The sequence below is a fragment of the Nematostella vectensis genome, chromosome 13 (genome assembly GCF_932526225.1).
Source record: "Nematostella vectensis chromosome 13, jaNemVect1.1, whole genome shotgun sequence".
NCBI lineage: Eukaryota > Metazoa > Cnidaria > Anthozoa > Actiniaria > Edwardsiidae > Nematostella > Nematostella vectensis.
Window position 1 is genome coordinate 1,418,400 of NC_064046.1, and position 14,529 is coordinate 1,432,928.

The 14,529-nt window shown below is 40.6% G+C and overlaps 2 protein-coding genes across 2 annotated transcripts; both read right to left on the reverse strand.

Moving 5' to 3' along the window:
- Positions 1-315: 315 nt before the first annotated feature.
- Positions 316-7,252, reverse strand: LOC5505174 (serine protease 23). The gene has a single exon (XM_032373545.2). The coding sequence runs from the start codon at positions 2,225-2,227 to the stop codon at positions 1,088-1,090; it is 1,140 nt and encodes a 379-aa protein (XP_032229436.1). The 5' UTR covers positions 2,228-7,252; the 3' UTR covers positions 316-1,087.
- A 143-nt stretch (positions 7,253-7,395) lies between these two features.
- LOC5505148 (charged multivesicular body protein 1a) lies at positions 7,396-14,324 on the reverse strand. Its single transcript, XM_048720585.1, has 9 exons — positions 14,159-14,324; positions 14,067-14,086; positions 13,897-13,974; positions 13,252-13,398; positions 11,944-12,012; positions 9,445-9,504; positions 9,289-9,342; positions 8,480-8,616; positions 7,396-7,737 (listed from the first exon to the last, which is right to left on the reverse strand). The coding sequence occupies exons 1-9, from the start codon at positions 14,172-14,174 to the stop codon at positions 7,716-7,718; spliced, it is 603 nt and encodes a 200-aa protein (XP_048576542.1). The 5' UTR covers positions 14,175-14,324; the 3' UTR covers positions 7,396-7,715.
- Between the last annotated feature and the right edge of the window lie 205 nt (positions 14,325-14,529).

Genomic DNA, 14,529 nt, shown 5'->3' on the forward strand with positions numbered 1-14,529 from the left:
GATTAATTTAAAAATGATGATATCTTAAGAATTCCCTTCAAACCCGATGATCTGATAATAAGTCAGTGTCAACTACATTTGTCACTAGTCGCTAAAATCATCTGAAATTACTTTCTATCAAAAAGGCAATAGCAAAGAAAGGCTTTTCAATGCGCACGCGAATAAATAAAGCTCATTTCAATACGCAACATGTTTCGTTTTGTAGAATTTGTTTCACAACACGTGACGCATATTCTCGCCGCACGAGATACGATCATCTCAATTCGTAGCGAGGGACGCGCGGGGAAAGCGCATTTATCAGTCTTATCAACTTGACCCTTTCTGATGCTTTAATAGGTAGTGTTTGTAATGCCTCAATATTTTTCTATTTCTATCGCGTATTGTTTTTCTCCCTTACATTTTTAAGAGGTAACATCATGTATTTAGCATATATGGCTGCGTAGCATAGGGTGTGTACAAAGAGAGATGACGTTTAAATTATGAAGTATTTCAATAGTTGCATATGAGTTTTATATCTTCCTTGAAAGAGGGGAGACAATGAGTTTTAAAGCTTTGTAGAAACACGTTTCCTTGGGGCGATTTCTAAATGGATCATTAAAAAGACTCGGTTGAAATGAGTACCACTGCGAGCGAGTTACCTAAGAAAAAACGGTCTTATTGATGGCAGACCTCCTTCCCGCCCCCTATCGCTTAAAATCCCCTCAACACACACGTACGCACGCACACACCTCTCTCCACCACCACTCTTCAACATAGTCCATCGCAAACCCCTGTGCCTTTCATTCCTAGATTTTCACGCCGGAAGCGTATGTTTTTCTGGTGAGTATTTAGACAGGTTGAAATGTCATAATAAGGTCAGTGAAAGAATTGATGATAAGGAAAGGGGCGTGGGGGGAGGACTCGAATATGCAGCGCAACACTAAAAGAAATATAAGAAGCGTTGGTTCTTGATAATATAATAATACGAGAAATGTAATTTCTTGACAATACAATGTCGGTGAAATAACAACTGATAAAGTATACAGAACTAGCAATATGATACACAATAAATATGCTTAAATATTCTTGTCTTCTGATTAGACGTGTGTTAATCTCTTGAATTTCTTCGTGTGTTTACGTTTCTCTGTTTCCAAGACACACAGTTCGGTGAAAATCCCGTCCATACACAAATCTGTCGCGAAATGTTTTCAGTAATCCTCGTAGCAGCATTGAACTTCCGAATGCGTCCTTTAGAGTTCGTGGCTGATCCCGAACCCGAGAGGATGCCGATAAGAGCACGACGATCTTCGTTGTTCACCCGTCGGTATTTCGTATAGACGCCGGCACCGGAGCTTCCGCGAGACGCGTCGCAGCGACTGATGATGCTGTCGGTGAGAATTTGCGCATTGCAGTGCGCATACCAGAGCGTGTTGGACCGCTTGTCTCCCGGGAAGCTACTGAAGTGTACTTGGAGTCTTGAGCCCGCCTTGGTTGCGACAGCGAGGTTGAAGTAGTCTCGCTTGTGCGTTTGCTGTAGCTCGAGCACCGAGAAGTCGTTGCGCACGTGCTGAACACGTGTCCAAGCTTGCGGGATGCGTACAAACCGGACTTCGACCCAGCGTACTTTCCCTGACCGCTTGAGGAATCCCACGCGAAGCGCGCTGGTTCTCTGGAGATAGCTTTTTCCGTTATGAACGCAATGCGCGGAGGTGAGAACGTGTTGACGCGAGATAAGCGTGCCGCTACATCCAGTGGAGAGCTTCACAGACGCCGAGAAGGGGAACGTGTGCGCCGCTAGCGTAGTGTTCACACGGATGCGACTATCTGGCGGGAAAATCAGACGCCGATAACGGGATCCGCGCCAAGCGCTATCGCTCGTCAATATCTCGCCGTCATCTCCCACAATCGCTTCTGAAGCTTCGACTATTTCCGAGCTCCCATTCAGCACGCTGTCAGGTAATACCGAAAGAGTCCTGGACCCGTTAGACCAGAGTGTCTCATAGCTTGATCGATGTGTTATCGGCGCCTTTTTACCATGTCTCACGCTCGACTGAGAAATGTTGATTTCTGATTCGTGAGCAGTGCGGCCCTTGCTCGGCTCAAGATCGGGAATCCACGAAAAGGTGATGTCTGATGCGTCGCGTATCCATGTATCACTTGCACTCGACCTGCCCTGTCTGTGATAGTGTCTCAAAGGAGCACCTATAGCCTCACACAACAGCAAGACCGCCACAAATACGCGATACATATCGCGCTAATCACACACACACACACCTATGTAGACAAGACACCTTTAAGCCTACGAACCCTCCGAGCTCCAAATTTAACTTGAGTCGTCAAATGGGTCTCTCTTAGTTGTTGTAACAAGCCGGCTTCTGCGGCGCTCTAAACTTTAGGGAAAGCGGGTTCTTTATATGGATTCTTTTCATAGCGGCGAACGGTCCAATAGTCTCGGTGCAAACATTCAAAGTATTTGGCTCCACCCACAGGCATCCCGATAAACTACAAACAACTGGTGCTACGCGTAGGACGATCACTCCTCCTCTTTTCGTCTACTCATTAGCGAACAATAAGGATGAATACCTCTCATCGCGCCATTATGAGTGCAAGTCTTGTATGAAAACATTAGAGACCTCTTAACGCGTGTGCCCACACATAGACATTAGCCTTTCCTTTTCAGTATTCCTATACTGCGCTTTTAATAGGACGTCATTTAAAGAAAACAGAAAGATCACAGAGTCTAATGGACGGGGTCTCTCAAACACAGAGATGTCGGAATTGTAAGGCCATTTAACTCGGTTGGCTGTCGTAGTGAAAATTGTCCCCGTGAAAATTTGGCGTTCGAGAGAGTTCCGATAGTCTAGGTGAGGTCGGTCTAAGCGTGTGTTCAGGCGCGATGGGCCTACTAACAAATAAAGCGTAGGATGAGGTGTGGAATATGTGCTATTAGTTGCCTTGAAGAGTGGATTTAAAATAGGTGGGCGTAAAAATCATTATGTCAAGTGGGGATGATGTCTGGAGCAGAAAAGAACAGACCATTATCCATTTTTGATTTTTTAAGGATTTACCCCACGTTGTGTAGAATCACAACTAACGCCGTTTGGGAATAACCCTGGGATAAAGCATCTATAAGGAACGATTACTACGAGTGTTGAGCTATGCCATTGTGCCACGATTATCGTCGAACTAAAAATTTATGTCAGTCATTGCTTTCATTCATTGAATTGTGTTCATTGGTATCATTCGTGGCCAACTAAGTCATGTCTACTTCGTAAACGATAGGGTTAACAAGGCCAATATATAACCCTGATACCAGCGGTTACTTATTTTTCTTATTCATAATCGATTATAACTATTTTCTTCTAGGGAGGACTATAATGTACCTATTTTCAATATAAGTACAATCATTACTGTGTATTTTACATTATATCACCTATTTTTTTCGTCCACTTTCTATCAATAGGGGGATTTCCCCTGATGAGTGGGCAACCACGAAACAGACCTGTAGGGAAACCTATGTAGTTTGTATTTTTCTCAAACCAACACTATACACCGCTCTACTTTCGAGTATTGAGCACTTTCTATGAAAACCTTCAACCATCATATATGATATGATATATGATAGACGGCGTTAGTTATATATATATATATATACGAGTATATATATTTATTTCTTAAACATCCTATCCATTTTATCTCCGGAAGCTATTATATGCTTCTAAAACAACAATGTATACCAAAATTTTTTTTTTATTTTGGTATAACTACTAATACGTATCAAAACGTCATCTAATATCTTCATTTTCAACATTACCACTTCACTAAAAGTTCTATTAATTGCTTTTATATATGATACGAATCTCCCTCTCCCTAAATTTTCAAACAGATGTTAAAATCGATTCCCATAGATATTTTACTGAACTCTTAACAGTTTTAATATAAAAAACAAGGATGATAAAACATGTTGAGATTTGCGCCATGCCATTCTACACGCGAAGTCTGCAAACAAATTCCAATTACAAGTGCCATAAGCTACCAGAAGATTTAAATTTTGTTTACAATATTTCCAACCAAAAGTTGATGATAAGAATGACATATCGGAACGATAAAAATGACAGAAATGTGACAAATAGTGTAGTGTATCCGCTTTTTCACGAAGAGCAACAGACCAGAGAAATGCATCCAACAAACAAATTACGTTAACTTTTCATGAGTGTCACCAGATCCAAACAAGAATAGATTTGAAAACTGAATTCTAATAACAATTCCGTAGATCCCGACCGCACAAGCTAGAATGCCTTAAGGTCTAGACGCGACTTTCTCGCGGTTCAAATGCGGCATGCTGTAAAAAAGCGGTTATCCGTTATCGTGTCAGATGCCACTGCTTTCATTTTGTTACAATTTCGTCCACAGGCAGCCCTATGCCCAGTCCTCTTCACCGACGATTTCAGGGGAGGGCACACAGGGAGCCCGAAACTATAGGCGACTGCGTACGAGGTTTCTCCGCGCCACGTCGAGCTCAGTAAATTCTCTTACAAGCTAAGCGAATTTAAGAAAATAGAAACAAGACTTACAGGGAGGTTTTGTTTTTAAATGCCATTGTACAACGCAAAATTCAGAAAACATGCCTTCCTCCATGGATGTATCAGGGCCGCTAACGGGGCCATTACTTTGTCTCCTTGCAACTGCAAAACGGCGGAATTAATGTAAGAAAACTACAAAATAATCATCCACGGTGGATGACCGAAACGATGAGTATCATTTTGAGGTGTCAGATACTTGACTTGACTCGTTGGTAGGTAATTGGGGACCTGACGAACGTTAAAGAATGTCGACCAGCCCCTTTTTGCCATTTTTTACATTCGTAAATTCAACGGTCTATATGCAAGAAAACTATAGAAAAAACAATCATTCAAAATTGAAGTCCGTTACTTGAGTAACAATACCTGATTAAAATTATCTGACTTACATTACTCGCTTGATTTAACCGATGCAAATGGATGCTTTGTGTGACTCGACAATGGAGTGTAAAATGGGGGAGGGAGAGTGGGCGAGAACTAACACACACAAAAAAAGACACTATAAAGCTTGATGTGTAATGATCTACTCTTTTATGATAAAGAGTCGAAGGTATTATTAGACACACCTTACAAAACTATTAATAGAAATCTAAAACCTTAAAAATATCCTAACCTTTGAATGCAGTTATGCAATTTTTGTTTCATGAGAACCTTTTTTTATATAAAAACGTCCAGCTTATGATTTCAAGAAATTCTTGGGACCGGCGAAAAACCTGTCGAGGCTCAGATAGCAGCAAAATATTGTTTTGTTAGTGTGATACATTCTAAAATGCAGAATCAAACTGTGTTCATAATAAGGCCATCAACAGCATTGTTATTCATTACAGGCCCGTAGCCAGGGGGGGTTCGGACGAACCCCCCCACCCCCCACCCGGCTTGAAGGTCCGCTCAGAGTTAACAAAAATATATAACGTTTGGCTGGAGATATACCGTGCATATCAATATGTCTATAAAATGATAATAAAATTATTTTTATGATCATTATCTTTATTATTATCGCTATATGTTAAAAAGTACCCTATTAATAAAATTAATAATACAAGATTGATTGCCTAATGTAATAAGTCAAGGAGAGGGGTATATCGGAAATTTGGTCCGCTAAATTGAAAAAACGAACCACCCCGCTCAAAATCCTGGCTACGGGCCTGAATTATGGGTGTAATTCTCTATTAATAGTTCAAGTATTATATTTTCATGTACATTGAAAGTTAGGAGATTCTTATGAACACTTTCATTCCTAAAATGCTTAAAAAGAACGGCCCAGCCTTAACTGGAAAGTTGTTATACTAAATAATACGGGCCCAAAACACATAATGACACACACATTAAAACAACTATTGCTACAATCCCTTTAGCAATACTATATCCTAACTATTTAGTGAAGTAATGTAGGTGGTTTGTCCATAATACTATCTATTATGGCCCCAAACACATAACAAAGCACACATTAAAACAACCTTTATACAAAACACCCATAAGCAATCAAACAGCAGATAACCATTAAATGCAGTAACGAAAAGGGTTGATGAGCTGATGGAGTTGAGGTTGACCACTCAATAGAGGTTTCCTCAATTAGCACGAAATGGACAAAATGTGTAATCACAAGAGATCTACATTTAACCCTTCAAAAACAGTAACACACATGCATTAAAGTTATGGTAGGCAGGGGCGAATCCAGGATTTTAAAATGGGGGGTGGATAATGGCGGGATAGACGGCATATAACTGATCCAGTGGTTCTTGGTAGATCTAACAATGCTTCACGCTGAATTGGGTTTGTCATGTCAGCAAAGTCAAGCAGGCGAAGGAAAATGGAGAGTACCTCCCGTCCCTCAGATATTCATTATCTTCAAAAAAAGTGACTTCATTTTTTTACTCAAAAAGGGGGGTGGATATCCACCCAATCCACCCCCCTGTATCCGCCCCTGGTATGATGTCTAAGGACGATTTGAGCCTCAAAAGAAAATCTGGCCAAATGGAACTATTACTATAGACTTGGTAAACTTCTAGCCAAGCAACCGCTTAATAGACAGGGCCGTAGCAGGGCTTGTGTCACTGGGGGCATATGCCCTCATAATATTTTCAAAAATTATAACGAAATGACCAGTAGGGGCATGGTCCTGCCACCCCAATAATTTTTTTGATGTTTCTGAATTGTGCCTCCCCCCCCCAATGTTATGTGGCCTGACACAGCTACAAAGGGATCATGTTTACAGTAAATATGGAAGTTAATAATCAGGGCTCTAGTAAAAGACCATTAAATGGAGGGTGACCATTATAGAGGGCTGCTTAATAGAGGTTCAACTGTAGTAAGAAATGTTGTTTGTGTGTTTTTTCTATTGTATAACAAGTAATTTTACTCTCTAAAATTAATATAGCAAAAAAAAACTAATAGAATAAAATGAAAAGTTGCAAGAAGTGCACCTATTTCAAATAACGTTGTCAGTGCACACAGCAAATGCAAATTTTCAAATGAAAGCTTTACTGTTGTTTTTTTTATTAAATGAAGAAAACTATGGATAAATCATGTGATTAGTCTACATTAGCTTAATTCTTACAAATAATCAATACCATAAACAGCAGTCGGCCCTAGAGCTGTCATTCTTCATTTGCACTAACACCGATTTTTGAAATATGTGTATAATACAATAACACATAACAGTGCCGTAGCAGGCCTCGAAATATTGGGGGGGGGGGACAATACAGAATCATTAAATATTGTGGGGCACAGCCACACCCCTACTGGTCATTTCTTTATATTTTTTGAAAATATTTGCTATGGCACTGCATAATACAGTAATGTATAATTACACAGGAATAAGACTGAATAAACAAGATTAGTGAATCAACCCTTTATAAAGGTTGCCAGAACCCTTTTTTCTTAGAGTTAAAAATTGATCTTCCTTGAACATTCTTTTACTACAGGTTGATAAGGCGTTACAAAATATATTCTATCATCCTTTTTTTTCACCATTAACAGTGATTGAGGGATGTTAAAACATAGCAGAGATAAGGCCCAAGAACCCTTTTAAAGTACACTGCCACAGCTATCCCAGATCTTGAAAATTTTTGAAATTGTATTATTGTGACAATTAGACAATTTACACAGTATTATACAAGAATATACAACAAGGAGACTACAAACATACTGAAATCCTCAGTTCCTAAGGGCAGCCAATCTGTGAAAACAGCAAAAAGATGGAAAAAGATATAACAAGTCCTTTAAAATTATGTCACACTTAAATAAATTGGAGTCACAGGTAACCCAGTGTGTTAGCGCGTCAGCGTATGGGGCCCCTCACCACAGGTAACCCAGTGTGTTAGCGCATCAGCGTATGGGGTCTCTCACCTCTGCTGAAACGGGTTTGATTCCCGTTAAAGACATGGTTAGTGTCTTTCTGTTTCTCGGCCCTAAAATTTGACTTGTTGGACGTATGTGAGCTCGATAGAAGCTTGTGTTCCTCAGTTCCAGGATGAGACATTCTTAATACATTAGGATTTTAAATGTGAAGCACTTAGAACATGGTTTGTATAAGCGCTATATAAATTCTACCATATTTATATTTTATATTTATAAAAAAATGCAGAAATGTTGCTATACTAATGTATAGCACATATAATCACCAAGGGAGACACCAAATGTGTTTTCCAAATGACTGACTAAACTTGTCAGTATAGATATTGATTAGAATTTAACACCCTTGCAAAACTCTCAATCTGACCAGACATTCAATTTAACCTGTGTCTTTTTGCTTTCTTAAAAGAAGTAAAGCCTGCGTTTACAAGTAGTAAATAAATGATATCATTCCCATGATTTGCTGAGAATTAAGGTTGATAGAACCTTTAAATGCTGACCACCAAGTCAATAATAATATCCAGAACTTTGAAGAACAGTCTTTCTGGATTTGTAAAATGCTGTACCTTCTAGATAGCTGATCCTCTTTTTCTGTGGATCTTTCAGAGTCTCTGAGAGATGCTGTGCCAGGCTGTACGGCATCCAATTGTTTTATCACTTCCAGGCCATTCTCCTCAGCAACCTGGTTGATAAGGGCTTCAACCTGAAGAGAAATTAAGGTTACATTATTTTTATATTTCTATGTAATATATGTATAAATATGCATAAATAATGTATATGTATATAAATAATAATGGGTATAAATAATGTTTATTTGATGCTGTTGGTGGTATATGCTACATATACATGAGCACATTTTAAAGTTGTTTTTTGCAGTTGTTAAACAGAATAAGGATTACTAAAATTACAAAAAAAATATCAAACTACAATTAATTTAGGAGGCAAACACTAGAATACTTGGTTGGATTTTATAAATTATTTTTGGCTTGCACCATTCCCTCAGTCATATCAGTGGTATTCATAAAACCCAGAGACAAAGTGTAGTAGTCAAGCCAGCACAAAAGACAACAAAGACATGAGAGTGTATTGAGTGCTAAAAAAGCTCATACAAGTGTAATCCATGGCTTTATGAAATCACTTGAGATTGCCTTTGTGACTTCCAGATCATGAATTTATTAACCAACCCTAGATATTCTATTCCAGGAGTGTAGCCAGGATTTCCTGAGGGGGGGGGGGGGGGGTGCGCAGTCATGGGTATCATATGGGAAACGGATAGATTCAATGATCCTTCAATAAGAAATGAACCACTTTTTGTAATCCCCCTCCCAGAACCCCTAGATATGCACTTGTGCATTCAAAATATGTGAAATCCTACCTGGTCTTGAGGAGTTGTTAGTGTTGTGGCAGCTCCCATGGAGCCCTCCATAACCTGAAGTAAAACCAATTGCATTAAAATATAACCACAGCAGACATCACATAACATCAAACTTTTTTTTTTACAGAAAAAGCTGATGTTTGGACTTTACAATACCTGAGTGTTGACGTCAAGATCCTCAAAAAGACCTTCAAACTTCTCCATAGTAGCAGAGATCTATAATAAAAGAAGAAGAATAGCTCTTTAGTAAATCATTGTCATCTTAATCCCACTAAGTTGCCATTAAATAAATAGGAAATATGTTCTCACGATTCAACAGTGGACGTCAAAGAAATTGGGGATGCACAAAGATGGATTGGGCAGCTATCAGCCCTCATTTTGAGTAATTTCAGTACATCTTCTTCAAAGTATTATCTACCCTTTTCATGTCCATTTTATTGTTTGTCCATCCCCTTTATTTAGTTTAAATCTGATGAAGTTCGATTTATTGGAAACAAGTTTGAGGGCTCACCATTATGTACTGTTTGCTATGCAAAGATATTAAACCTAACATGGTTAGAATTGCAAGAGAAAACAAGAAATCTATTTTTTCAAGCTTCGAATTCACCTGTGTCTGCTAACAACAGATCCTCTTAGAGAGAGAATAAATACAAACACTTTAAATCCCCCATGCTTCTGCAAATTCTGAAACACTCAGCCCCCGCCCCCCCCTGTGCTTCCGGAATTCTGATTTCTTGGCAAGACCCCCTACCCTCTGGAAATGTTGGTTTTTGTTTAAAAAAAAACTTGGCGTGGGTAACCTTGGGAGAGCTTGCAAAGTATGCTGGATCCTCGAGCATGCCGTGCCGCAATCTTGAGTAGGCTCGTACCCAGGATTGGCTGAGGGGGGGAGGGGGGTGCGCAGTCATAGGAAAAAGCACAGGAATTGAAGATTCCTTTAATAAGAAAAGACCCACTTTTAGCACTTTTGTGTGCCCTGTGTATTCGCCTGCTCAAGATTTTGTTTCCATCGAACGCACTACAAACTAAAACTTATAGACAGTTTTGTTTTAACGATATGAATGGGCACGAAAGCAAGACGGTCGATGGCCGGCCATGAGTTTTTGATTGACTGTACAAACAGAGCCGAGCAAATCAGGATCTTTGAACCTTGCCTGGGCTTGGTTGATCTATAGACCCCAAGATCCTAACAGACTAGGTGCTACATAAAACAAACAAACTGCCCCTACGCAGGCTAACCCATTTTTCGCCCTGACATGCGAGATTGTGAACCATTGCTTCAGTTTTATTAGTAGTACATATTTTGTTTCTAAACCAGTCTAGACTTGTTACGGGCAAGATGCATAGAGATTTAAACAGCAATCTATGCGGTATTCCCAGTTAAGCTTTTCTTTTTGAAAGACATACGCCTCACATGCGGCTGATACAACTGGAGAGGACAATATAAAAAGGTATCCTGATCAAGATAAAAATAGTCCTAGGTTTTGCTTCCCGTACACTCTTTCCAAGGATCGTGACGGCGCGTGTTATGATATCGTATGTTTTAGTTGTTGAAGCTATTGTAAACTGCAGCAACACTCTACACAGAAACAAGGGAGATTCCAAAACACTTTATTACACATGGACGCTAATTAGTTTCTTAGTGCGACTATAAACTAGTAAGTTCAAGACTCGGTAAGATGCAAATTACGTTCCGATTCCCATCTCAACCTCTCACACCACAGAAATTCTATACTTTGCAACCTCCCCGTTCTTTCGGAATTCCGAGATTGCCAAACCCCTTTGCTTTGGAAATTCCGAAATTGCCAACCCCGGTGCTCTCGGAACTCCAAAATGCCGCCCATCGTTGGGGTACAGATATTTTCTGGAATTACTCAATATGTGGATCTGAAAACATCATTTGATGTATTGAGTTTGAGTTACCTTCACCCCCAAGCTGTGTCTGAGCTCACCCCCAAGATATGTGTCTGAGCAGACCCCAAAGATATGTGTCTGAGCACACCCCCAAGATATGTGTCTGAGTACACCCCCAAGATATGTGTCTGAGCACACCCCCAAGATATGTGTCTGAGCACACCCCCAAGATATGTGTCTGAGCACACCCCCAAGATATGTGTCTGAGCTCACCCCCAAGATATGTGTCTGAGCTCACCATCAAGATATGTGTCTGAGCACACCCCCAAGATATGTGTCTGAGCACACCCCCAAGATATGTGTCTGAGCTCACCCCCAAGATATGTGTCTGAGCTCACCATCAAGATATGTGTCTGAGCACACCCCCAAGATATGTGTCTGAGCACACCCCCAAGATATGTGTCTGAGCACACCCCCAAGATATGTGTCTGAGCACACCCCCAAGATATGTGTCTGAGCACACCCCCAAGATATGTGTCTGAGCACACCCCCAAGATATGTGTCTGAGCACACCCCCAAGATATGTGTCTGACCACACCCCCTAGATATGTGTCTGACCACACCCCCAAGATATGTGTCTGAGTACACCCCCAAGATATGTGTCTGAGCACACCCCCAAGATATGTGTCTGACCACACCCCCTAGATATGTCTCACCACACCAGGAATTCTATACTTGGCAACCTCCCCGTGCTTTCTGAATTTGATCGTTTGATCATTTGATGTATTGAGTTTGAGTTACCTTTTGCAGGTCCATAGATTGCATGGCTTTATCCAAACCTTTCGTCACACCCTCCATGTTCTTAGTGACCTAAATAAATAAGTTGCATTAGTTGTACATTACACCAGATAGGAGCCCAATTACAAATAAGGTACCTTAGTTTGTGTACAATATCTTTGTGACCTAAATGAGGCCAGATAGGAACCCAATTACAAATAAGGTGCAAATGAAGTCATCCCCATGTAAGTGTCTAAGCACCCCCTGATTCGCGTTTGAGCACCCCCCCCCCCCCCAGGTAAACCACCAGGAGTACGCCCCTCAGGTGCATCTTTTAGCACACCCCCAAGATATGTGTCTGAGCACACCCCAAGATATGTATCTGAGCACACCCCCAAGATATGTGTCTAAGCAGACCCCCAAGATATGTCTGAGCAGACCCCCAAGATATGTGTCAGACCACATCCCCAAGATATGTGGCTAAGCTCACCCCCAAGATATGTGTCAGACCACATCCCCAAGATATGTGGCTAAGCTCACCCCCAAGATATGTGCCTGAGCACACCCCCAAGATATGTGTCTGAGCACACCCCCAAGATATGTGTCTGAGCACACCCCCAAGATATGTCTGAGTACACCCCCAAGATATGTGTCTGAGCACACCCCCAAGATATGTGTCTGACCACACCCCCAAGATATGTGTCAGAGTACACCCCCAAGATATGTGTCTGAGCACACCCCCAAGATATGTCTGAGTACACCCCCAAGATATGTGTCTGAGCTCACCCCCAAGATGTGTCTGAGAACATCCCTGAGATATGTGTCTGACCACACCCCCAAGATATGTGTCTGAGCACACCCCCAAGATATGTGTCTGAGCACATCCCCAAGATATGTGTCTGAACACACCCCCAAGATATGTGTCTGAGCACACCCACAAAATATGTGTCTGAGCTCACCCCCAAGATGTGTCTGAGCTCACCCCCAAGATATGTGTCTGAGCTCACCCCCAAGATGTGTCTGAGAACATCCCTGAGATATGTGTCTGAGCACACCCACAAAATATGTGTCTGACCACACCCCCAAGATATGTGTCTGAGCACACCCCAAGATATGTGTCTGAGCACACCCCCAAGATATGTGTCTGAGCACACCCCCAAGATATGTGTCTGAGCACACCCCAAGATATGTGTCTGAGCACACCCCCAAGATATGTGTCTGAGCACACCCCCAAGATATGTGTCTGAGCACACCCCCAAGATATGTGTTGGAGCACACCCCAAGATATGTGTCTGAGCACACCCCCAGGTACGCATATAATTCCACCATTACCTGTTTCATCATCATAGCTGATTGAACACGAGATGCCACAGCATCCAATCTTGACGCAAGTCGGAGAAAGTTTAAGGACTCGTTCTTTTTTCTTATTGCATTTTCAGCATATATTTGTGCTCCCTCTACATTCTTTTGCATCAAAGCCTAAACAGTATACGAATTACATCAGATAAACAAGTCTATGTCTAGTTATTACAGCGATGAACGCTAGCAATGGGCCACTTCCTTGGGGGCCTATGCTATTCAAGCATGAAAGTCAGTCTTTGGCAGGTTGGAGTCTGTTTAGAGCTATCTTGAAATCGCCCATAAGGATAAAACAGAATGTTTTTCAAATGTACAAAATTTGTAGTAGAAAGGATTTAGATGATGTAGACATTACACAAAGATGTGTAAAATATGGGAAGGCTTTACCAAATCCTATCTGCAAAACCCTAGCTATGTGTCTGGGTTGGGTTGGCAAAGTCGTCATCTACCTGAAGTAATAATTTTTTTTTTCGGATTTGCAACAAGCTCTATGTTACTTGCAATTGACTCATCATATCGAAAGGTACATGTAATATTGCTGTCAAACTTGTTGCACACCTGAAGATTGTAAAGAACATGTCAGATACTGTGGTTTGTATACACACCTCAAACTCTCACCTTCTTAACTTTAGACTCCTGGACTTTCTGTTCTTTCTCACACTTTTTGGAAAATCTCTCTAGTTGCTTGGTAGAGAACTGATGATTATAAACATTAGTAAGAATCACAGTGGAAGCAATTGGTTTAATGACTAAAATGTTCAAAAGAAAGCAAGAGTTTTGTATTATACCTTCAACTGAAACAGCGTATCTGCAGAATTAACAGAAAAAATCGATCAAAAATTATGCTCTGCACAAAGTATAATGATAAGGGCTACTTTACCTTCAATAGATGGCATTGTGGTAGTTATAATCAATCGGTATATTCTTCAATAAAAGAGGAAAATGAAGTCTATTATATGACTATGACTTGATGGATAAAAATAAACACTGTCCACTGTTCACCAGTCTCTCTCTCTCTCTTCTGCAGAGGAAATACTTGGGTACCCTGTATTTACTGTAGCAAGCAATCTCGTCCCAGGGTCTTCAAGTTTGGTAATCTAGCAGAGAGTAAAAAAAAAATAACATCTACCATGACCTTACACTAATTTAATAAATGAACATTGCATTACAATTCGGTGGTCATTGATTCTTTTTCGGTCCAACATATATTAATTTTATAAACGAAAAGGATACAATTAAATGGTTCTCCTG

What these genes read in the sequence shown, in the direction of transcription:
- LOC5505174 (XM_032373545.2), bottom strand. Translation starts at nt 2,227, where the DNA reads ATGTATCGCGTATTTGTGGCGGTCTTGCTGTTGTGTGAGGCTATAGGT.
- LOC5505148 (XM_048720585.1), bottom strand. An exon ending in ATACGCTGTTTCAGTTGAAG is followed by an intron (nt 13,975 to 14,066) that starts GTATAATACAAA and finishes TATAATCATCAG; the next exon opens with TTCTCTACCAAGCAACTAGA. An exon ending in CAGCTATGATGATGAAACAG is followed by an intron (nt 12,013 to 13,251) that starts GTAATGGTGGAA and finishes TTATTTATTTAG; the next exon opens with GTCACTAAGAACATGGAGGG.